Source organism: Sinohyriopsis cumingii, chromosome 4, assembly GCF_028554795.1.
Source record: "Sinohyriopsis cumingii isolate HCF-2022 chromosome 4, ASM2855479v2, whole genome shotgun sequence".
NCBI lineage: Eukaryota > Metazoa > Mollusca > Bivalvia > Unionida > Unionidae > Sinohyriopsis > Sinohyriopsis cumingii.
Window position 1 is genome coordinate 119,268,435 of NC_142964.1, and position 27,216 is coordinate 119,295,650.

General features: G+C 36.8%; 1 protein-coding gene across 1 annotated transcript; it reads left to right on the top strand.

Annotated features, from left to right (window-relative positions):
- The first annotated feature begins 12,023 nt into the window (after nt 1–12,023).
- LOC149801993 (uncharacterized) lies at nt 12,024–13,723 on the top strand. The gene has a single exon (XM_089954373.1). The coding sequence runs from the start codon at nt 12,619–12,621 to the stop codon at nt 13,099–13,101; it is 483 nt and encodes a 160-aa protein (XP_089810499.1). The 5' UTR covers nt 12,024–12,618; the 3' UTR covers nt 13,102–13,723.
- Nucleotides 13,724–27,216: the final 13,493 nt, after the last annotated feature.

Genomic DNA, 27,216 nt, shown 5'->3' on the forward strand with positions numbered 1-27,216 from the left:
CATATCGTTCGCAGAAACAAGTTTGGTTACCACAACAAAAGAAATATACAGATCATGAAGATCCCGATATAACTGATTTTGAGAATACAATTGTAAAAGATCTTGTGCAGAAAAATAATTGGCAAATTTACCCATGGAGGATCACATCATCATAACCGGCATTGTACAAGGTTAATTATAGATGATGCTAAACTTGATTTTATAATTACACATACAACAGAGAGAAACACATGTATAAGTCGAAGTAATGTTTGTTATTTTATTGGACGAAACTAAATTAGGTACAATTGTGAGTTACACTGATGGTGAGTCACCAAAAGATTTCTAATTTAAGATCTTCAATGCTTGCGTAAGTTTTTATAAATTTATTGTCGATGATAAAAAGATTTCCTGAAGCCGCTGTTAGAGTCGCTACAGATTCATTTTATATCAATACAACATATACAGGATTTCTAAAACAACTACATATCGGTGCTGATGCATCATGGGGAGAATGGAGAATTAAACAAGAAAATATACTTAGTTATTCTGAATCTGCCGACGTTGAAATCAAAGATATTTATTACAAAAATAATCAAATATCAGAATTGTCATCTGACCCATCGGTATATGAGCCTGTGAAAAGACATAAGACTGTTTATCTTAATTAAACGGCAGGTTCTGTTAACACATTACGTGTGATCGAATTATTTCGTTGACTTTATATAATTGTGTTAACCCCTACACATAGACTCGCCAGAGAAATGAACGAACGAGAAGTTGAATCTCATACTTATCACAACTTCTTTCGATTCCAGGACCACAATAATTATATCCAGGAAGATGTTTTTCTCCTGGATACTTGGCTCACGGAGTTCCTGGTAATTTTCCTAATGAAGCAGCGATATCAGCACCAGACACTTTGTGTCCTGACAGAGTCAGGGAGATAAATTTGTATTTTTTTATACCACATTTCAAACACTTGCCTGTAAGTGCACGCATTCTATTTTTTTTTATTATTTTTGTTAATCCACTTGTGGGGATGGATGCTCTGCATCGAACACAATAAAAATCCATATTATTTATTATGTTTCTACGACACGGGTGTGATTTATTTTCAGCGACACGAAAGCAAGAGCCAGTTAAACATCATCCAGCGCTAACAAATTATATCAGAGCAACCATCATATGTCCATCTGGGTCTGATAAGACGCAATTATTACTTAATCTGATAATGAGATGGCTCAAGTGGGACAAATTATATCTAGTGGCACCATCCGTAGGTGATCAGAGATGCTACGATGTGCTTAAAGATTTTAACGAAAACGCAAAATTGTTGGACGAGGTCGACAATGATATTATTGATTTTATCACCGATATTAATGAAGCCCCATCTGTAGATGATCTCGATGGATTTATTAATAATCTCGTAGTATACGATGATGTGATACTGAACAATCAAATCTAGCTCGGATATTTTCTCGAGGCAGACACAAAAACACAGACGTGATTTATGTTACTCCGCGATATACACAAATACCTAAAGTGATCAGAGATAACTGTAATATTTTAGTTGTGTTTAATGGAGTCTATACACATACTCTGTAAAATATTCATTCAACTTGGTGATCAGGAGACATGGACATCATTAAATTAAAAAATTTCTTCTCAAAAGCGCAATCTACCCCACACGGATTTGTCACAATAAATTTACATGATCCTCGGTCACGATACCGTATAGGTCTTTATAACAGTTTTGGTTAAGAAACAGCAGCAGGGAGGGTGCGATAACAAATAAGTGTCCGAAAGGTAAACAAAACACACATACAAATTTGAAAACACAAACGACAAAGATAACGTAACAAAATGAGCTAGCCCAATTAGAGAAAATCTCGGTCGGTTAGAGGCTTCAGTTTGGCTTTTCTTTTACCTTGTATTTTTTTGCATGAAACATTATTTTCAAAGACGACTTGCTTTGTTCACCCTCCCCGCTACTTTCCTAAATGAAGATAGTTCAAATATGACATATGATATGTCCACCCTTGCAGCTAATTTGAGAATTTTGGTTTTGCTAAAGAAATTCAGAGAGAGTTTAAAATCACACCAGTTAAAATGAAGAAATGGTCTTATTTGAATTCCTGGAAATCCTTTTAACTCAGGAGAGCATCAGTCCCTTGGAGGGACTCTTGTAATTATGACATAATGCAATCAGTTTACATGATACATTCAGATTTATCAGTAAGATACACATTAAACATAACTGGAACGTTTGCAGTTGACTGATTTGGCAATTATGTGAAGTGAACTTGTTTCGAATGGGTAAAGGATATAATCCCGTATTTAAATATATCAAAACAGATTTAAATGCATATTTACCTCCAAAAAGCTCTCTCAGGCGATATTTCCAGGAGTTTTGGAAATCAGTGCAAAATCAAATCTGACATATTATCACCAGTTTAAGCACTGATGTACAGAGGTTATAGAAGCCATAAGCATTTTGCCAAATGCAGACAATGAGAAAAATTAAACTTAAAAGTGCTTAAGATATGTTCCTGAAGTCAATTCTCATTTAACATTTAAACTTCGTTGACCATATCATAATGCATGCATCAAATGCTGAATCAATGTAAAATATTTAAAAATGGCGGAGGGAAATTCTTTTCTAGAACAAAATTCTTCGTCGATGAAATGGGTTATTTCAGAAAAATATATATGTTTATATCAGACTCATTGTATGTGTTGATTAAAGTAGAAATATCAGTTTATGTCTCGTTAAAGATGGATCATTATAGAGATGCAGGCTATCAAGGGGCACCAATAGACTTATATTTTCCTGTTTTTCACATGGTCCATATGTCACAACCATTATTCATGCACACCTTTTTAATATATATACAAAATATGAAATCAGTTGCTGCATATGGACCTCTTGAAATTTTAGAAAGCTCTAATTTGACTGTATAGCTAAGTATGATGTGATGAGTACATATGTGTAATAGCTAATTAAAAATTAGTAAAGTGTGTCATAGCTAATTAAAAATTTGTAAAGTATCAAATGCAATTTTTAAAAAAAAAATTAAAATGCTAATCAATTTCTGCTTTGGTACTCACAATTCAAACAATTTCTTGAATATTTTTAAATGTTAGGATGAAAAAAAAACTCTTAAGGTACATATTCCTTTTGAATGGAAAAAACAAAGGTCATCTGTCATCCATCATCTGTTAACACAAGTTTCTTGATGTTGTTTGTCCTCACCTATTTGGAGGATTGCCATGAAACTTAACACCATTCATACCAGTAGTGCTGATTGGACATCCAATATGGCTAACACAGTCGCCACCTTTGAAATCTTGCTATCACTTCACCTTCTGAATCGATTATCATATCAACATTGGAAGTGGGGGGGGGGGGGGCTTACTTAAACACTTCTTATGATGTCTAGCTAGTCCTAAATGAGAATGTGGATAACTGGTGTCAAATATGGTGATCACAGTGATCAGATCATACTAATCGCGAACAGAAAGTTATATTGATATGGGATTTTTACCAAAAGACATCTTATGGTGCCGTGTTGGTCTGAATACAAATTTTGCTAATATGATATCCAGTATGGCAACCACAGTGGCCATCTTGAAAATATTGTTATTGCTAATCCTCCTAAATGGGGGTTTTCACCAGAATGTTTGTTATGATGTATAGTTACTCCAAAATGAAAACAGCACGTGTATTGAAATATCGACACTACAGTGGCCATCTGGAAACTATTGTTATCAATATTCCTTCTGAATGGATGGTCATATAATCATGGGGTTTTACTTAAAAGCTTCTAATGATGTTTAGTTGGTCCTAATATTGTTGTTAAGATATTTAAAATGCCTGCCACAGTTGCCACCTTGAAAATCTGGTGATCTCTAGAATGAATGGACATATAAGCATAGGGTTTTCACTGAAAGACTTTCTACAGTATCTAGATCGTCATACGTGAAAATGGTGCCAATCTGACATTTAATGTGACTACCACAATCTCAATGTTTAAAGTATTATTATTGCTACTTCTCCTAGATGGCTAGTCATATCAACATTATACATTCACCAAAGGATTTAGTATGTCTAGCTGATGCTAAATAAAAATAGTGCCAATCAGATAATGAACATGGCCACCCTTGCATCCATTTCGAAAATCTTGTTATAGTTACTCCAGAAAAACAGAGGTCATATCAACATGGGTTTCCACCAGAAGACTTCTTATGATGCCTTATTGATTCTAAGGGAAAATCGTGCCAATCTAATATCGAATATGTCCACCACAGCACATAATTTGAAATTTTTTCTTTCGCAGAAAAATATCAGAGATGATTTCAATATTCCCAAGAAACGATTCTCAGATAGCATCAAAATACAATTTGGACAGATACAGTCATTGAATTGAGATTGGGAAAAGTAGATGATATTAAGGCAATATAAATGAATTTCATATATCAGTAAATGTGCATGAAATATTGGAATGGGGAAACACTAGAGGTGCGGCTGAGGGGCTCTGTATCAATCCTGAATAACTGAAAGAGAGAAACAGAAGAATGTTGATACGTTAATAATATGTAATATAGTAACCCTGCTAACTACAAAAATAGATGTTATCACTATGTTAGAATTAAAAGAAACAGTATCATCACAAATAAACACGACAGGCAAAAATATATCTGAAAATTCTTTAAAGTTTTTTCTTTACTGCTAAAGCTTAATTTGCACACAAAGACTGTAACATCATAGATCAGTAGATATAACATCTGAAGCTGGTTCAGTTGTAAAATTCAAAAGCAATCAACACCAATAAAAGTTCGTTATGCAATTGATTATGATTTTGAAAGTATCATTGTACCACAGCTACAAAATTGTCTTGGTATTTCGCAACAATCTTGCATTGTAAACAATGACAACAAATCAAAGACATTCCATAAGTCAGTTCACAAAGGTACAGAACAGTAGTTTACAGCGGTACATATTTTATTCCAGTATTTTACTGTGCATTTAGTTAAATCCCAAATTAGATGATTTAAAAATATGGTATCCATGGTGTGATGTCCACAGAAGGAGATGACAAACATTTAAGTGTTATATCTTTATGAGAAAAATAACAGGTAAGAAATGTAAATGAACACGATCACTTAATGGGTAATTATAGAGGTCCAGGACATAAGAAAAATAATTTGAATTTTAAATATCCAAGAGACATACCACTGTTCGTTCATCCATTTTATTTGGATTTGGATTTTTTTAACGTACCTTTAACAATTTTTCAGTCATATTGCTACGATGTCTGCAGTGTGACAGTTTATGTTGAAATATAGCACTGGGGCATCATGCCGCAGACATGTAGTATGATGTCCCACCCAGTCAAATTATCCTGACACCAGGCCGACCAGTCCTAACACTAACCTCTTAATGCTGAGCGCCAAGCGAGGCAGATGTTAGTAATATTTTTTAAGTCTTTGGTATGACTCGGCCAGGGATCGAACCCACGACCTCCTGCATCCGAGGCAGACGCTCTAACCACTATGCCACCGGAGCGGTTCCATTTTTATCGGTAAATTCATGTATACATTAGTTGAAATGATTCCAGTGAAGAAATAAAAATCATACCAATCAGTGGCATGAAATGTACATCATTTAGCAGAGATTTCATATTTGGTAGGTTTTTGAAATAAGGAAAGAGATAACAGTTAAAAGGTCCGTCATGTTCATCGATAGCTTTAAGTTCATGTAACAAAGCTATACAGCGACTGAAAAAAGATTTGAATGATGAAAACTTCATTGAAACAGTTTACAAAGATTATGTGGAATGATGCATTTAACAAGGACATTCCTGCCAACCATTATGCTTCTGGTGCTATTTTTCACTGACTTGCATCTTGCACTCGCCATTAAATAGGTTGTACTTATTTGGTACATTTTAAAGAAATAAAAATAAAGCTTTAATAGTTGTTTTTATTTTCATGTGTTTAATCACATTGTATACATTTGGGAGTATTCTAGAGATTAAAGGCTGGTGCGCAAAAATAGTGTAAGACTATACTTGTCCGTCTTAGAACTACATACAATTTCCTCAAACTCCAGTCCAGCGACTCTTAATGCTCAAATAACTGTACAAAATTATATTGCGAGACTAGAGCTTCATGTGTGTGTGTGTGTGTGTGTGTGTGTGTGTATGATAAATATAAATAATGCCAAGGTAGTTGCGAACAGCACGTTCGAATTACGGCCTTGGCCGTACAATTTTGTTTATACCATGAATATATATATTCTAAAGTTCGTAAAAATTATCCAGCTTTAATAATCACTCTCAAAGAAAGCGCATAATTTTGCCTAGAGCTCGAAATAGCCAACTTCGTTTTTGCTTGTCACAGAAATAGTTTGTCTTACCCACTTTCAAGATAAGAAATTCAAAAGACATTCAGCCACAACATGCATGAATTTAAATACCTCACATTAATAAGTATATCTTTCTTAGGTTTTTATAACTGCACGTAAGGTTACATTTACATTGGCATGAACGTTGTGCTTGCAGAATATTTGTTAAATTCTACTTCTGATGTATGCTTATTTAAATGCGAGGTCTAACTGTTCAAGTTATCGATCTCCTCCTGACTGCACCTCTCTCTCTCTCTCTCTCTCTCTCTCATAAACACATAAAGTTTATGCTGATATTATAGGTAACTCTAATTCGACTCTTTATCAGTTTTGAAATATATTGTAGCGTAGTATGAATATTCATTTTTAATCAACTAGATAGCAAGGTCTAACACATTACCTGTGTACCAGAGTAAAACAAAATTAAGAATATCTACTAGGAAATATATACAATAGTCAAGAACTTTGTATTTCTTTCACTGCATTTGAAACTGTAGGGCGGATCCTAATTTTGTCATCCAAATGTCACGGTTGATAATGCCATTTTTAAGGACATACTTGAGATTTTGACAGAAAAATAATTATAATGAATGAATAGAGCCTACTAAAATGTCTTTAATTATAATAATATGCATAATCAGATCCCGGAAACCCAGTTTTGTCAATTATAGCCCCAAGGTGTTTTCCAGTTTGTATGTTGCAAAAGACATATTTTATAGTCAGTCGCCGTGTTTAGCTGAAACGTCAGCATAATATCACAGTTAAAGTTGCACCCTGGTATTCTAGGATCGAAGGTGTGAATGTTGACTTTTTCTTGTGCTAATATACCATTTAGGAACACAACAATATAAACATTTAAAATAACCATTAAGAAACATTTTTTTATAAAAAAAAAATTCTCTCTCTCTCTCTCTCTCTCTCTCTCTCTCTCTCTCTCTCATACGTTTGATCGTGAAAATACTCACATATCAGAAAGATGTAGTTATAACCTTGACTTAAAAAGTACGAGAATGATGGAAGCTAAATACTTAATGATAACTACTGTGCAAATTACTTTTCTTTTCTTTTTTTTGGAGGGACTCTCCCCGGTTGATCTTCGCAGACCATTTGGCGAGGCCCTCCTGTCCTACTTATGTTTGTGTAAAAGCTATAGGTGTGACTGGTATATTTCTTTTTGTTATTATTTTTTACTGATTATATTATTTTTTATAAACTATTTATTTCTTTTATTATTATTTTTAATTATTTATTTTTTCAATCTAAACATTCATCTTTTTCTAGAAGAAAAAAATATTCTTCTGCCATTCTCTTGTTTCTTTCCCTCTCTCTTTTTTAATCTAATGTTTCAGTGGTTGTTGTTGCTATGGGTAATTCTCGTGTCTGATTCTCCGTATTTTGTTCGCCTTGTGCCGTTTTCTTTGATAATTGTCTTTCCGTATCTTGGTCTTGTGCTCTATTGTTTTTTTTAACTATGTCTCTATTCTCTGTCATTTGTCCTGCTGATCTTGTTGATGTTGTTGGTCCGGAGATGGGTTTCCCTTCTGTTACAGTCTCTATTGTTGTTGTTTTTGGGGCTTGCGCTCTGGTCAGTTATTTGTTTCTCTTGTGTTCTGTTTTTTTTTTTCTCCCTCTTTTTCTCCCTGTTGTTCCTCTTGTTGTCATTGTTGGTTATTTTGTCTAGTTCGTTGTTGATGCTGTTGGTTCCCATGTTGTTGCTGTTATGAGTGATGTATTTGTTATTGTTGTTGTTTTTGTCCGTTCTGTTTCTTTTGCTGTTTTGAAATTTGCATTCCCTCTTGTTCCTGATTTGTTTGTTTTGGTTGTTGTTGTTGTTGTTGTTGTTGTTGTATCATTTGTACTGGTAGTGTTTGCTGATGTTGTTGTTCCTGTTGTCTTGCAGCTGCAGAGTTTTCCCTGCTCTCTCCACGGGTCTCTGTTTGGTTTGTTGGGCATTTATGTGGAGTATGTCCAGTTTATCCGCATCTATTGCATGTTCGATAGTAGATACAACCCTTGTACCAGGCTTTTGTTAAGAAGCCATGTAAATATAACACCCTTTTAATCTCTCTTACCTTTGTCTTTTCTATTACAAGTATCCTGCGCCCATCAAATATTGCAAATCCTGGGACAGTTGCTAGTCTATAGCTTTCCACTTTGATACAGATTTTTAAAGATTAGGCGCTATACCAAGTCCTCACTATTATTATTATTATTATTATTATTATTTGAGTGAAATGTAGTTGTGCAAACACCGACCGGCACTGGAAAATTGCTTATTGATCAGTCCATTCAAGTTGTGTGCTTCCCTTGTCTCGATCACGTAGGAACAGTGTTCAAATTTGAACAACTCTATTTTGATTGGATGCGGTGGCTTGCCTCCGCATCTAATGAAAGTCACAGACCCGAAGCACAGAAATATGTGCTCGATATGCCAAGGTGTAGATAAGGTTATCGAAACTTGGCTAGCGAAGATGTCAGCCGGTCGCAAGTAATCAATGTATTTATTTAGACTGACTTTTTTTATGTAATTGCTAAGTAAAATTCTTCATCTTGTCATTCATAGAATTAAATCCTTCAGAATAATTACATTTTCTGTACTAATCCCTGTCAGAACAGAAACTCGTATATTTATCGTATGTTGGCCTCTTTTCTTTTTTAAGATTTCTGACGCATGCGTGGAAGGCAGCATCACTAAAAAATAAATAAATAAACTCGGAGGTCAACTTGTTGCTTTATCCACTAGTCATGCTACCGGGACTAGCTACAATCAACTAGTCATGCTACCGGGACTAGCTACAATCAATTAACTTGTGCGGGCAGGAACAGTAACTGCTAAAATCGACCAAACGACGGCTCATTCCTTTTGTTTTTAATATGTACCCTGAAGAAGAAAAAAAAAACATGGTTTTTCTTAAACTTCAAAGAAAACTGAATACCTTTGAAGCACCGATCGTGATTCAGTCTCAGTCAATGTTATACAATTATTTGATGTTGCCGCCGCATTACGATATGGCTGCCCTTTAACGTTAACTTCAATAACACATGCACTCTTCATCAAAGAAAGCCGACTACAATCTTCAATAGAAACAAAAAACCTTTCATCAAAGGAAGTCAGCACCAAACTTAAATAAACGCAATAGAAACATGGATTATTACAGTTTCCAAAGTGACTGGGATACATTTATTGTGCCGTGAAAGTTTCATTTTCGCAGGAAGAAAAAAAATATGCTTACGGTAGCTACCAACGGCGGCATAAAATATATATTAAATTTCCAATCCTTTGAACAATATATATCTGGTCGCCAAGTTAACTGAAGATAGGGTAGCTTTAAACGTTGTTTGTTAAACTTTTTAATTTGTTCACGTCTTAATTTCCCTATGAATAGCCTCGTCTCCTGGGTTGCCTCGGCAAGATGGTGGCTGTCTCAAGCTGACCAAAATCTATAGCCACGTGTGCTACTTGCGACAATTTTATGAATTGTTTAGTGGCAATCTGATATAGATCAAACTAGGACTACAACTTATATATATATATATATATATATATATATATATATATATATATATATATATATATATATATATATATCTGTGTGTGTTGTTCGTATTTTCTAACAGGATGTGAGTCGTACATGAAATTTATAACGTAATCAATACTCGAATTCATGGATTTATTATATACAATTATAGTACGTAGTGGATTATGGATTGTACTGCACAAATAAAAGTCATTAATATATAAGTATTTTTTTTATTGGCTTATTTGTCTTCTTTTAATCAAAAGCACGAATTTTTGCAACTGCGCCATTGCCGGTCCCAAAACCAAATGTAAACGGAGGAGGATTAGGTGTGGGGCTAGCAACCCGACCCTGTAAAAGCCAACTTGATACAAAAACGCCAACAGAAGAAAAACCAGAAACTGAATGCCTGAGGGAAGGCACAGGACAAGTCTCTGGCGATCTTTTATGGGCGGTCTATACACCGGCAGGGGTGACGGCCAAAAACTGAACTGACTGACGTATTTTTGCGCCCGCACACACACACACACACACACACACACACACTACCATATTTTAGGTATAAGCATATTTTTTCAGCTAACTGACTTGGTTGGTTATAATACGGTTCGGTCTATAACACGGTCGGGTCCTATGGACCCCAGCCAATGTGTCACACTGTATATACAAATTGTAGACTTCATGACAAAAAATGGATCCATGTACGGGTTTCATATTTGGAAATAATGTGTTCTACCAATCCACCAAGACAAGCCGCCACTGCCAAATGAACATCTTAAATTTAGAATTCTCTTAAAATTCTGTCATATTATTCAATTCATCAAAAGATAAAGAGACTGTATTTCTCTTTGCTACGACTTGCGATAAGTATTGTGTTTTAAAACATAGTCGTTTTTGTTTCCATTTTTAGTTCACCTGGCTGTAAGGCCAAATAAGCTTGTGATATCGCCCTGCGCTCGTCGTCCGTCTATCAACAATTGCTATTTTCAGCTTCTTCTCGAAACGCACTGGACCGGATTCATCAAACATTGACGGGAAGTATTCTGCCATGTAAAGCTTTTTAGCTGGTACAAGTGATGCCCACGTGCCATCAGATATGGCCACCGTTGCTAAGAATAAAGAAAATCTTGGAATCACTTCTCAAAATTCTCTTATCACAATTGAACTAAATTTGACAAAAATCATCCTCACGTGAAATTTACCTTTTCTGTCTGTCGCTACCTTTCCAATTTTTCCTATGACACGTATCTCTATCTCTAACTTTTGACTTTCGATCTTCCTCTCCTTTAATTTCATTTTCCTCTACCATGCCTACCCCTTCAGACTTCTTTTTAAAACATGTGCAATAAACAGCACTTGAAAAAATTTATAAAGAATGCAGCCTGATCCCGATTTGGCAAGACTACAGTTAGATATGAGATACCAGTATCTGAGAAAACTCAGGCCCACATTGACTTTGTCTCACCATATGTATTATTAAAGGCAGTTTATGTTGGGTATATATTTGATACCTATTTCTTTCGCAAAGTGGCACCAGGCTCACTCTCTCTCTCTCTCTGCGTTTTCGCTAGCTAGTACACGCAAATAGTTCACCTACTAAGCTAGTATTTTCACAAGAAAGAAGCCTTGAGAACAAGAAAAAGACATAATCTAAAGATCATCGTCATGTGGGAAAATTTTCTAATCACGTAATCCTTTAGAATTGTCAGATGAGATAGATCTAAAAATGTATCTCTCAATATAATGGGACAAAGATTTGCCGCTACAGGACGTTAGAGTTAGATCAGCAGTTTGTGTGTGGTTAATTCCCAAAATCGATACAATGCATCATTTGATTTTGCAGCTATTGGTATTATCAGAGATGACCCATTGTTTGTATCTTTTTTACATTTTAGTATTACTTTACACCATTTAATTTGAAATCGGATACTCTTTGATATGAAGGTGATAAATACACCTTCCAGGCCCAATATGTGTTCCGCATAAACAACTGATACTATCTGACTGCACTAAGACAAAAAAGACGGTTATAAAACTACCCGCTACAACACACCCATCGAGATTTGTTTATGAAAGACATACCTTCGCCGTTCCATTGTTCTTGTGTATATGTGATAACCTGAGGAAATGTAACGTGACACCTACAACAATGAAATATCGATTAATATGCACACTGGCTACGATTTACCAGTTATGGGTAACAAGGGCCGTGCTGACATGTTCGAAAACATACATTATATGCGTCATACACTCTGATATTAGGGTGAAATAATCAGTTGGGGCTGTGTAGATGTTTTAACTGCTATTTTATGAAGCACGCAACAGGCATATTTTGTAAAGAGTCTAATGCAATCGACATTGTAGTTTCCTTTCTAATGGTTAAATCATTCTAATGCAGGAGATAGAACAGCGCATTGAAATTTGAAGCCATTATTTTTGCTAGTAACGGAGAGGAATTTTATAAGTTATTAATGGTGTAATTTCCCAAATATTGGAATATGGATTTATAAAAATATAAAACACGAGTGATTTACTGTTTACGAGAGGAATAAAAGGTTTTCAGTCTGTATTCGGGATCAACTTTTATCAGACTTACAAGAACGGGAAAGTTGACTTAACCGCCAGATAACCTTTAACAAAGCACGTTGCGTTCAATTTCATAAACAAATCTTGGTTTAGATAAACTCTTTACTGTGAAGTTAAGTAGCAAATATGGGCGAATTCAAGGCTTCGTTCAATTCTATCCTGAACAGGGATTTAAAACACATCTACAGCGGGCAGCCTAGGGCATTTCATTTCCGCCACTCAAACCAGTATCCGACCCAGGAACAACTTCGAATAAAGGAGGAAAACAAACATTTGAAAACACATGTTCTGAAATCATCGGAATTTATTCAGGAATATAAATGTTTGATTCCTAGGGCCCCAGCTTTCCGAGTGTTATCTCGATATGAAATTGACGGAATGGTAAGCCGGCTGACCAAACCAACAGTTGCTAGCCAAGGAATTAGCAATACGAGTGAAAAATCGATGAGGGAGGAGAAGGAGAAAGAGCACCCAACATACCTTGGGACAAAGAAAGTCACTAACATCGAAATGCAGGCAATTATGTTTCGCTTGACGCGACCGACCAAAGCAGCGGAAATACGCTCCAAGCAAGCTCTGTTTTCCAGATCTAAGACGGATATCCTCTGATGTCTTCTGACGAACTTCATCTCAATCAACGTTTTACGGCTCCTGGAGTTTATTATCTCAATGGACGTCTCGCGTCGCATGACGTTCTAGATCAACATATGGCATCTCTTTACGATGATAATCTGTTAAAAGTCTTTCAGCGCTGTTCACTATAATCTGGCTGAGCTTTTTGACTGACGTTATTAACTGATGTTATTAACCCAATTTAAGAATTGCTTTTCAAAATTTTTAAAGCTAAATGCTGATTATACATATTGGATTACTCGTTGCATAGGGAATCTCACAAACTTCTAACTTCGCATTGACGATATGTAAATGTACACCGTATTTACTCCTTTTTTTTCAATCTGATTATAGAACATTTTTTAAACACATCTTCTTAACTTGTTAACTTTTTGGCCTGTAAATGCATGCAATTCTTCTTATATAATCACACGATTCATTAAACCCCTTGTTATTTATAAATCTAAAATGATTATTACTTGATTTTAGTGACAGGAGTAAAGTTACAATATTTGTACATGATTAAAACATTTTTGTAAATATAAGAATTTTGGTGTTAATTCACTCTTTTGTAAAGAGACAAACTGTGGGAGTCTTGAGAAATAATATTTTAAATGAATCATGAAGTTTTGGTCATATCTAACACGTGCTGAGAATACCTAAGTATGTTTAAAATATATGTCCAGACTTTATTGTATCACCATTTAATCTTCTTAAGAAAAGACACATGTATAAATAATGTATTCCTGATTCAAACTGACCTATGTAAATATGTAACGGTCGTTACATTTAGTAGAAAGTATTGATATAAAATTATGACACTATGTAGACATAGCTAATAGCATATATTTTGCCCAAATAATAATAATAATGATAATAATAACTTAAGATTTTAGCGAGCACGTGCTCACAATATAGCATCGCTTCTGTGGCATGAGTTATCTTTAAAAGTGTTCAATAAACCGTTGACTGTAGGTCACATCAACCCAGTTTAGTCGGGTGAAATCCTTTCATTAAATGTTGCATCCTCAGTTGGCAACCATAAGTGAACATGTATTGAAATTAAAATCCATAGATATTTATTACCATTTTAACAATTAATTTCATGACAGCAGGTCTCACTGAGTCAGTTTCATTGCACGATACTTGCTTATCTCATGCATTTTGTATAAAGTAGAAGCTTGGTGTCAATAAGTGTTTCAGAATATAACTTACAGCCCAGACCGGGAAGATAGTCACAAATTTTAAGAAGTTCTTAAAAATTCATGGAAAGTAGGTTACAGCAACCCATTTTGGTATGCAACACACGTCCATCCTAAGTTCGCCCTCAGTATTAGTGTGGCGTTAACAGGAGAAAAGCTAAATCTTTGCCATGGACACCACTGTAACTAATCTAGGGACGTATACCCCATACATTCTGGCGTTGATGCACGACACACCTTGATCCCAAATTGCACAGTGCAAGTCTGATATTAAATTGTGTGTTATCATAGTAATTACAGACCAGACTGGAATGATGTCCATAATCTTTTAGACAATTTTGAACTACTATTTGAGTATTATGTGGGACCATGACTGTTTGTGTGGGTTGTACTAATGAGTGTAACACTCACAATTAAAATTAATATCACGTGGACCTACATTTTATTCATCGATGGCAAGAGCTATTTGTGCTCCAGAAATATATGCAGATGGGTGGCATTTGCCATATTTCTTTGTCCTTGTGAAACTACGTGTTTAATTGCTTTAATGCTTGGTCAGTAATGTGTTAAACGTGCCAGTTAAGCCAACAGAAACAAAACAAAAACAATTGCCTTCATGACTGGATTATTTTAAAATTACACTAAACTATGAGAGAGAGAGAGAGAGAGAGAGGGAGAAGAAAGGGGAGGGAGCATAAATATATGGGTCACAAAGGAACACAATACTAATTAATGAAACGTTTTAAGTTTAGGCCTTCGTTAAGGTGAAAGAAATAATATATATATATATATATATATATATATATATATATATATATATATATATATATATATATCTTGTTGCGGATTCTGAAAGATATTTTCTTTTGACCTTGAAATCGATGAGCCATAGCGTCATCTGTTATTTTATGTAAATTTATGTAAGCGCAAATTATATCCCGGATATTTCATTGTTATAGTTGTAATTATAGGTTTTTGGGTGACTAATAAGCAAATTTAGAGAATTATTGAAAAGAGAAAATGCCGGCTGCGAAAAAGTAATTTTATTTGTGAATGGCTGTCTTTTTCTAGTATTCTTGGTTTAAACTGCTTGGGTTCAATGTTCTAAGGCAGCGTAACCGATAAGATTCCTTTTCTTTCCTGGTTTCGGAAATCCATTTGGGGTTGTGATCAATTGCTATAAGTCTTATATCAATGAAAGTGTGGCCATGGGAGAAGTGTTCTGCGACTGGGCTCCTGTACAGCTTCTTTGTCATCCAATCAGATCTATGAAGGTTGATCCTTTTGTGTAGTTTTTCAGTTTCTCCTACATGCTGAGGGCTACAGATCTTACATGTGATGAGATAAATTACATTCTCTGCTTTGCACGTTTTGTTTGATCCATGTATGTTCAGTTTTTCTCTAGTTACTGTGCTAGAAAAAGTCCTGGTTTCTATCATATGTTGGCAGGTTTTGCACCTTTTATCGCCACAGGGACCAGATTGACTAGTGTGGTCTTGGTTAGTGATTGGCGTTAACTTCGCCCTGACCAGGATGTCTTTGAGTTTTTTGGTCTCCGGTAGGCTACTACATGTTTGTTCGGGAGTATTATCTTTAGTGCGTCACACGATTCTACGATGGGCTAGTGTTTCCCGATGATTTTAACTACTTTGGGGTTGTCGGGATGGTAGGTCATGAATCAGTGAACGGTTAACAGTTTTTATATGAGCACTCTTGGCACTCTCGTTTGTTTTTATTGAGCCATCAACACTTAATCGACGTCTTGAAACGGATACGTGCAAACAAAGATATACCTCCACCGGGTAAATCCCCCCCCCCCTCCAATTAACTGAATGATGTTGAATAATTTGATTTATGTCTATTCAACAATAATCTTGCCATGTCCTCGGTCGAAAATATAACAAAAAACAAGAAGCAATATGGTCATGAATATTTGTATGATGTGACGTTACTGAGCGTTACAATCGAGATGTACACTAAAAAAATCGCATCTCTGAAGAAAATTACAATGTTAGTATATGTAACTATGTGAGACATACATATCAAAGGACTTACCTAAGATGTAACCATCAATGCTTTAGTCTGTCTGTCTGTCTGCCTGTCTCTCTGTATATGCATCCACATGTCGATCTATGAATGAACTATATGATTAAAGAAATAAGTCATATGATGTCATTACACGTTCAAACTCTTTACGCATTACTAATAATGACGCAGTATTATAATCTGTTATCGGTGCGGAAATGATTGTCTCGTCACACAGCTGACTGTGTTTATGTGTGTGTGTGTGTGTGTGTGTGTGTGTGTGTGTGTGCCCTCGAACACTCAGGAGCCAGGTCGCCGGTCGTTTAAGAAGATATATCTGGGTTTATATGGCGATCAGTCGGCCGATGTGGACTTTCAAATGTCAACGAAGATAGGCAACACAAAGAAGATAGATAAATACCACTCACCATCACAACCTCCCTAGCTCCATTCCTACCTGCCTATATTGTTACCTACCTACCCACCTACCTACCTACCTGCATACATACATACATACATACATACATACATACATACATACATACATACATACATACAAGAAGGCTTCATTCAGTGCCGTTACTGTTTACATTTGAACTTTAACATAAGAGGTACTGATTGTTAATATTTCAGCCGTGTAAACATACAGCATGGGGGCTAGAACAATGAAACCCGTTTCAAAAGGGACATTATTGTTTCTCATTGCCATGATCGCGGTAGAAAGAACGCTTTCAATTTACGCAAAACAGCGAAACATAAAATACGTCTCAATATCTTTCACCCGAGCAACAACAGTGCGCCATTCTATTTGTAGACATTAAATTGCTTCACAAAAGACAAAGTCAACGTTAGCAGTGCTTGAACACGTTCACTCTCTGTTAGAGACCTCAAGCGACGGCACATAAACAAATTATTATTATGTTATATGGGAAGCCTTCATACACTGTTCATTTGATGGATTTTAAAATTTTCGCCACAGCTTATACTGAAAGGACATTCTGACCGTCTTTTATTGACATATTAAGGCTTCTTTTTAAGCAACCGTGTTCCTACCATATTCCAGGTTTCAATCTGCGTTAACGTTCAGAGATGTTGCTTCAAGTGGTGACAATCAATTCGAGAACAGCCAGAAAATTGAACAGGTTTTAGTAGGAATAATCATCATTTCATTACGACTTCTTTTGTGTTTGAAGAACTGTGTCAAACTGCAACAAGTTATATTGGCAGAAAGTTCTGTTTTACGGAAACAGAGAACGTGATACAAGACAAAATGTCGGCAGGATTCAGTTTATCTCATGGCCAAGTACTGGACAACGATATTCGACACATATACAGCGGGCATCCCACAGAAGTTCGCTTCAGAGTCTGCAGGTACACCACACCCATTGACCCCATCGACCGAAATCAGCAGCAGCGCATGCATCGCGTGTATGGTAAATATCTTAGAAGAACTTATGAATATGTTCCTCAATATGGTGTTTCCCTCCCAAAGGCTCCGGCATTTAAGCATGTACCCAATACGACAGTACATGAGGTCACCACTAGATTGTATACAACAAAAGGAAGTTACAGTCAAGATTCCCTTATTTGGATTAGGTCGAAAAGTAAGTCGTTTGAAAGGCCCAAAACATCTATGTCAGCGAAAGAAGATCGCAGGGACCGCATCGACCAACTATTACGTAATCGTCCCAGGACAGCAAAGGAGGTAAATGAAATCACGGATCGCCTTTATAGAAGTCACACTGCCATGAGCCTTTTGAAATACAAAGGAACGTCCACTTTAAGCAAAGCAGAAGTGATGAACTTTCTCACCCGGTTGACTCCCTCCCAGATGCGATCAAGATCCGAAGACCTCGACCGGTTGTCGCAAAAGTCGTCCTCGACAAAACAGCAAGAAACTGTCTAGTGCAACTGTGAACACGTACACTTCGGGTGCTGACAATTAGGCTTTAGTAACGTTTTAAAGTGTGATTTTATTACACCTGCTTCATTATTTAGTCTCATTTATTGTTCTTGTCTCAGCATTTGTTCGCTCACTTAAGGCCATTCAACAAATATTACTAACAATTAATATGGTCCAAGGGAGGTAACTTCAAAATGTTTTCCACATATATCCCAAGACGTGTCTGGAACTATTGAAAAACAATTGTAAAATTTCACATTTAAATTGTACTAACAAAATTTTCAAGTTAATCGGAACGGAAAGCAACTTTTGTTATTTTAATTGGTTCACCTGCCGAAATAAATTTCAGACATTAGGTCCTTGGTCATGGCAAACAATTAGATTTATGATTCTCAGCAAGAGTTATTGCCTTTGTGTGTATCAGTTATTGTTCTTGTCTCGGCATTTGTCCGTTCACTTCAAGGTGGCGCTCTACAGTTTTGTATTTTGCAGATTGTTGGAATTTTAAAGAAAAAGAATTTTCTTGGCTTTCCTCACTGGTTATACTGGCTATTAAAAAAAGACCTTGCATATCTTAGGTATAATTCAAAGAACCTCTAATTCCCTTTATTTTGGTGTATGATTGATGGGTGCAATATAGGTTATAGAATATACACCTTGGCCTTACTCCTTTCAAAAAAGTGCATGCTCCACTTGGCCATTTTCACTTCCTGAACTTCAGAGGTAAATTGTATTAAAAAAAAGACCGCATTTTACATTTTATATATTTGGTAATTCATTCACTGCACTTTCAGATCCTGTATTGTCTAGTCTGGCAAAATTCATTTTCCCTGTTTTAATAGCTGCTATGGATAGTGTACTTTATGCTAATTCAGGCTGATTTTTTAGCACAAGGGAGTAGTCATTTTAGTTAGCAGTATGCTTAAATCATGTACATTTTCCAAAAGTACAATATCCAAAGAAATATCATCCACATTACATTAATGTAGCATAGAGGTATGCCAACATTCTCTCCATTGTGCATGTTTTAAATGCAAACAACTCCACCTTACATACGTCACTCTCTCAAAAGTACTTAATAACTGGTGAGCGCCCCCTCTACCCATTCAACAAACATTACTAATAATTATTGTGGTCAAAGGGAGGTAACTTCAAAACGTTTTCCACACATATCCCAAGACATACCCCCTACGATATTATTACTAGCACCGGAGAAGGACGGACACTTAAAAGATTAAATAGCTCCGAGCCCCCATCAGCAAGGCCAAGGGCCTAGGTATATAAATATATAAAATGAAAAAGTGAAAGGTATAAAAATTTAATAAGCTATTCACACTCTTCAAAAATTACAGGTCAATTTTTCCAAGCAATTTCTTTCAATAAATACAAAGACCTATTCAAATTGCCAGTTACCACGCGAAATTAAAGGTTAGAGTGTTTCATTCCCGTATCCCTTCTATGTTACTCATCCGCAACTCCCGCCTTGTGTCCCGATTCAGTACTTCCAGTACCCTTGTTTCCGTCTCCGGCCCTGCGTCTTCACACAACTGCCTATTCTTCCAGCCCTACGCCTTCGCGCAATTGCCTATTCTCACGCACAGGGGTTCGTTACAAAGAAAATTAGGAGTCTAACCTGTACCAATATAACACAAGGGAAGACACGCGTCCGCACCCATCGGTAGCTCTAACCCTGCCAGTTTATCCTAATTGCGTATGCCAGTCGTAATCAAGAATAGTTCAGTTTTCAAAACAGCTCGACACACTTCGTTCAGTTTGTGACATATTGGAGAAAATGCAACACTTGTTCGGCGATTTTGACGTCTGGACAAGAATTGGTCCGACAGTGCCGTTTGCATTCGGATAGTCTTGGATTCCACCATTGACCGAAGGTAAGATCAGAACAACCTTTTGGTCTTCGTCCGTACTTCCATCGTCTTCGTCACTGTCCGTTTCTTTGTCTTGTATTGATTGACCGTTTGGCTTTTTTCCCCCTCTTTTCTTTTTTGTGTCTGTGGCAGCATTTCCAGTTGTTGCCATTTGTGGCGTTTTGCCCTCTGACAGGGTGATGTTGCTGCCCTGTGACGAGCTTGACATGAATTGTGTCTTTTTTTTTTTTAGCCTTAGTTTGGGGACCGGTGTTGACGTTAATGGTTTGATACCAATAAGGTCCACCGGACTGTGTTCTTCTTGAGGGAGCTCTCCATCTAATGAGGTTTCCTCTTCTTCTAAGAGGGCAAATCTATTTTATTAACACGATGTGCTCCTTGTAGGGTGTGACCATCTTTCCCGTTTTATTCGGGCTCAGGAAATTTTCCGATTTCTGACTTTTTGGGGAGTTTTCATCCCCCATAGTTGCAGTCACGTCAATATTTGGGGTTTTGTGTGATATGCGTGGTCTCCAATGTTTCATCTTCATTTCTGACCAGCGTATCCCCCTTCTGTTTAGTATTATTCATCTCCTCAGTATTTGTATATAGTTCGTCATTAGGTGTATTGTCTCGTCTTATTTTTGATGTCATATTTCCAATCTCTGTATGTTTACTTGTTCATTTTCGTTCAAGTTTACTATATTGTTTGCTACTTTGTTGGCGTAAGTGGCTGCTGCTGGCGGGGTTTTGCATTCTCTGGGACTGTGCCCAGTTTGCCGACGGCGGGGGCAGACCCTGTCATGCTCACACCCCCTGTACCACGTTTTTAGCAAAACCCATCACATAAAAGTACGCTGGTATTTTTTTTTTTTCGTCCTTCTTTGGTACAGTCATTATTCTGACCCCGTATTTAACATCCATGAATCCCCACATTGTGACCATCATATTGTTCTTCACTTTTGTTTTTAACATCCTCTCAATTTTATCTACTATTTCCTTGTTCTCTATTTCTAGAGGGAGGCCCGAGACAGTAACGTCTGTGACTCTTGCCTCAACCTCTGTTGGCGTTGTTATGCTTACGTCTGCCTTGATCCCATTAACTTCAATGTTCGGGGGTTTTGGGATATAAGATGTACTTGTTAAAACCCGCGTCTTGTAATCCATCAATCGAAATTCGCTGGGCCTTCAGTGCCATCAGTATTTCCTACCGCCGAGGGCAGTTCTGGATTTTCCTTTTTCCCGCTCTTTTTTGCGAGTGCCCAATTTGCTCTCGGAGTACGTAATGTTTCTTTAGTCAGATCCGAAACTGTATAGATTCTTCCAAACTGAATATAACAGGATAATATTTGGCTGCGCTTGAAACCCGCCCAAAAGTTGACTATTTTAGTTCTGGTTAGATACCGGTGGTCTCTTTGAAAACTGTCTGGGGTAGTAGCACTAATATGTTATAATGTCTGGTTTTCTGGTCTCTAAGCCTAAGCCGACCGGTGACGTCAATGGCTGATTGAACACAAACAGAGTTTCTCACAACCGCGGCAAGGTTCTCTTTGAATTAACCGCGAACTTGACTGTGACGGAATAGCTGAGTCACAGTCGGTCTAAAGTCGTAATATTATATAACACGTATTGACATTTCCCAAAGTACTTTGAATTACGAATTCTATCAGAAGACATTTTTAAACATGAGGCAGGAATTGTTAGCAAATTTTCACACACACACACACACAGGGTACAAGGCTAACCGTTCAGAAACATGAAGCATCGATTTACTAACTGTACAATCCTCAAATGCTCAAATGCTGCACTTGTCGAAATTTTCAAAATTAATCTTACAGGTCTCTGTGAAGAACAAAAACACACCATGTGGAATAACTATTTGATTCTAACACAAAATTCTCGGTTTTTATCCATAAGAAAATGTACCAACAGAAACTCATTCATAAACGCCGAGTAAATGATCTTTTCGAATGAGCAAGCGAATTCGAATGTTTCTGATTGATGGAATGCAACGATGCCTTAACAGCAAAAACTAAATTGTTTTGTTCACATATTACTTTAACATTTCATGGGTTTTGCACCACAGGAAGTATTCAAGCTTTGCTGCTTTCTTTAGATTTGACTTTTATTAAATTTGAGTAGCTGTTAACGAGCAGTTGTGTACATCTTATTTCTATAAAGTTTCTCTCCATTGCCCACAAATAACTGTATTAATGAATAATTTTTGTCGTGATAAAACTGTACTATGCTAACGTTTTCCACAAGGTGGTTTTTGGAAACTTTATCGTTTTCCATCGACTAAGTGCTATTGTATACTAAAAAATTCATTGCATTTTTTAATAAATGTACACATCTTTTTAAAGGTTTCAAGGTTTGTAATTTTGCTTGAAGATGTGAATGGTAGCCTATCAAGATATAATGATGTGATAATTAAAATCTTTCCACAGAGAGCCACTAAGCCATATAAGAGTGATAGAGAGTGGTTTATGAAACTCGTCTCAGTTCACTATTACATGTTTTCAAAGTTGAACAAGTTCTTGTCAATTTAAATTCTTTGTCAGCTTGTCCTTGATCCTATTTACCTTCCTCAAACAACTTTAACTAAATGATTTTCATTCTTGTGAGAAAACTGGACAGGCAAAACCAATACCTCATCTAAGTGAAAGACCAACGTTTACCATTTCAACGCTAACAATTTTACAACAGAAGTATTTTACATTTGTTATAAAGCCGTCCAGATATCGGTTTTGTACTGTTTTTGTTACCATAATGCAAATTTTTAACTTCGTTTCCTTTCTCTTCTGATTGAACCCATATCATAACTGGAATTAACAGCTACGTATTTAAGATTTGAATCAGCATGTATTCGTTTCTGAATTATGTGCAGTCATCCATCTCAACGATTTAAAAACCTTTTAAAGAACTTTGGCCTTGAACGTCTTCTAAATTACTTCAGGTTTATGTATTAAAACTCATCATGAGATTTTTTTGGTAAGCAAACAATTGATCCGCCAAGAAAAAAAACAACAAAAGACTGTCAGTGTCCACCATGTAAGAATATTCATTATGGTTTCATGACCAGAATTCATTTTCGTAATGTATCGTATTGGAGAAACGAGAAACGTTTTTCCTTAACTCATACTCGCAGTTGGGTGGGTGGGTGGCTTGTTAGAACCTTTGTAGCTTAGTGACCCGTATATTGATTAACATAATTTAAATTACCACGTCGACATCTTTTGAAATTCCTCTCTTATTACACTGGACAACAAATTTTTACAAAAGTCATGTTACTGAAATAAAATTAGTCAATTCTTATCAATTTTTATGTGCTGAACACGAATATGACAGTCAAATTGCAAAATTGGCTCTAGTTTTTTTGTAATCTGCAAGAAATTAATGTTTACATAACGAAATGCATTCCAATAGTAAAAGGTCAACTGTAATAGCCTACCTATAAAAAATCAAGTCATTGACTACATCTTAGATTTCTTCGCCTGTCTCTTGTACAGCTGTTCGGGAGCATCTCTGAGGAGTGTCCAGCAGTAGTCAGCCAGCATTGTAGTGGACCATTTTCCCTGGTATCTTTGTTCCATTGTTGCAATATCTTGATGAAAACGTTCGCCGTGTTCATCACTAACAATACCACAGTTGCTAGGAAAGAAATCCAAATGGGAATGAAGGAAGTGAATCTTTAGAGACATATTGCAGCCAAGTTTCTTATACTTCATCAACATGTCTTCTACTAGTTCCTTATAGTTTTCTGCCCTAACATTTCCGAGGAAGTTTGTAGAAACTAGGCGAAAAGCATTCCATGCTTGTTTCGCGTCACCTTCCAGCAAGTTGTTGAACCGGTCATCTTTGAAAAGCTCTCGAATCTGAGGACCCACAAAAACTCCCTCTTTAATCTTTGCTTCGCTGAGTCGAGGGAATTTTTCATGCAGGTATCGGAATGCTGGCAAAGTCCGGTCAATGGCTTTCACGAAGTTCTTCATCAAACCTAGTTTGATGTGAAGGGGTGGTAGCAAGATTTTCTGAGCCTCAACCAGAGCTGGGTGTTGGATATTCTTCTCTCCAATGGCTACATTCTGCCTGTGAGTCCATTCCTTCCTCATGTAGTGCATTTCCCTTGCTCGGCTATCCCACTCGCATAAGAAACACATGTATTTTGTATATCCTTGCTGCAGTCCCATTAAAAGGGCAACTACCTTCAAATCACCACAGAGGTGCCAGCTGTACTTGTTATACTCAATGGAATTCAGTAGCTGCCTTAAGTTATCGTATGTCTCTTTCATGTGGACAGCATACGCTACTGGAATAGATGGAAGAATGTTTCCATTGTGCAAAAGCACAGCCTTGAGACTCAGTTTCGAAGAGTCCACAAATAGTCTCCATTCTTGTGGGTCATGAGTGATTTTTAAAGCATTCATGAGGCCCTCAATATCGGAACAGAATATCAGATTACTTTCCTTTCTGAAGAAAGGCTCCAATTGCTGGTGGCGCTTTCGATATGCAGTAATTGTGACATCTTCTTCTAGAAGATTCCATTGTTGGAGTCTTGATCCTAGCAATTCTGCCTTGTTCTTTGATAAGTCCAAATCACGAATCAGGTCATTTAGTTCTTCCTGTGTTATTCTGTGTGGGGTTGATGATGCACCACAGTGAAAATCTGGATCACTGCATGCTGATGGACCAGGAGAAGAACAGGTCGACTCACCTTTGTCTTCGTCAGATGAATCAAGAGAATATTCTGCTGGAGGTTCTGGAATAGGAAGTCCCTCACCATGTGGAACTGGTCTCAATGCAGATGGAATGTTTGGGTAGACTATTCTCGACTTCTTTCGCTTCGTTATTCCGCCGGAAAGAGGAGGAACCAAGCAGAAGTAACAGTCATTTAGGTGGTTGCTTGGCTCTCTCCACACCATTGGGACTGCAAACGGCATTGATGACCTTTTGCAATTCAACCACTGTGAAAGCTGTGTTGTACATGTAGCACAGCATATATGCGGAGCCCAAGGCTTGTCTTGGTCACCAACCTTGCATCCGAAGTAAAGATGATATGCCTTCTTCACTTGAGAATTGATACTTTTCTTCTGGTTGGCAAATGTCACTTCCCCACAAATATAGCAAAAATTGTCTGCGGTATTAACACACTTTCGAGGCATTACTGTTCTTTATTGTACGTAAATGGATAAAATAATAAGTTTTATGTAACAGTAGCTTGAACTGTCTCGCACAACGTCTAAAATATTTTAAATGCTGAACCTATCTGATTGGGCTTTATATAGTACACTGCTTACGTCAGCTTCAGCAGCCGCCTGGCATTAGTATAATAGGCCTACACATGTATAGTACACTGCTGACGTCAACTTACTTCAGCAGCCGCATGGCATTAGTATTGCATTGCATCAGAAAATGATGCAATCAACTGTGGATGATGTGAGCATGATGGTATTATGCAATGTTACATCATTATTCCGGATGTTGCTGCAGTCCTACTGGAGAAATTTACACAGTGAAACATAGAAAATGAGGTATATGAATATCTTCAAAACGAGAGCCAATACAAATTTTTCACGGTTATATTCGTGTTCGGCACACCAAAATACTACAGATTAGGGCCTTTTCAAGTCAGTAATGATTTCACTGTTGACCAGTGTTATCGATTAAAAATACATTTGCGCCGATCAGTTTCATGTAACTCTTGTTTCAAGCAGAGGGTGTTAGCTGGCACGAAAATTAGAGTTCTGGCACACTAAGGTATTCATTTTTTAAAGATTTAAAAAAAAAATTACACATATCAGCAACTTTGCTTCACTGTAACTCCAGTATACCAGACACTTTCGACTTCTCAACTTCATAATTACAAGCAATCCTGCGTTAAACGATCATGCCATACGCGATCTTCTGAAAATGTATAGAGAGGGAGACATCATTATAAATAGATCAAATATTTAGTCTTACTCATAATCGATCAGAAGAGCTTATGGGTTGACTTATTGTCCGTCGTCTGACTTCTGTCCGTCCGTTAGCACAAGTTTAGTATCGCTACTCCTCATAAACTGCTTACAGGATTGCCGTGAAACTGTACACGCATATTCATCCCAAAGTCTAGCTGGTCCTAAATGAAAATACTGCTGCTTAGAAATCCAATACGGCCACAACAGCAGCCATGTTGAAAATCTTGCTATTGTTACTCATCCCGAATAGATCGTCAGATAAAATGGAGTTTCACCACAAGACACTTTATGGTGTCTAGTTGATCCTCAATAAATATGGTACCAATCTGGCTCCCAATATGGTCCCCATGGCAGTCATTTTGAAACTATTGTTACCACATATCTTTCTGAATGAAAAGTCATCTCGACATAGGAAATTCATCAGAAGACTTCTTATGATGTCTTGTTGGTCCTTAATCAAAATGGTACCGTGATGACATTAAATATAGTCACCACAATGACCATCTTCAAAATCTTGCTAGTGCTACTCCTCCTGAATAGCTGGCCATATCAATGTGATGTTTTTAGTAAAAGTCAGCAGCGGTCATCTTGTAAATACTGTTATCACTATTGCGCCTGAATGAATTATCATATCAACAGGGTGTTTTCAAAGACTTCTGGTGATGTCAAGTTGGTCCTAAATGAAAATGATGCTGATCTGCCTTACAGTGTGGCCACCAGAGCAAACATCTTAAAGTCTTAACTCCTCCTGAACAGTAAGTAATATCAGAATGGGGGTTTCACAGGAAGAATTCTTATGGTATCGTGTTGGTCCTAAATAAGACTTGTGCCGATCTGATATCCATATTTAAAATCGTATCGGTTTCACTCTTGGATGAAAAGTCACAACAACATTGGCTTTTCACCAAACGACTTCTCATGATGTCATAATTAGTACTAAATAAAAATGGCGCTGTTCTTACATTCAATATTGCTATCATGACAGCCATCTTGAAATTCTTGTTACTGTTAATCCTCCTAAACGTCAGTAATATCGGCACGTGGTTTATCACCAGAAGACTACTTATAGCATGTAACTCGTCCTAACTAAGCAAGGTACATATCAGACCTGAAATATGGCTGCCACAATGTACATATCGAAAAGCGTGTCACTGATACTA

What these genes read in the sequence shown, in the direction of transcription:
- LOC149801993 (XM_089954373.1), top strand. Translation starts at nt 12,619, where the DNA reads ATGGGCGAATTCAAGGCTTCGTTCAATTCTATCCTGAACAGGGATTTA.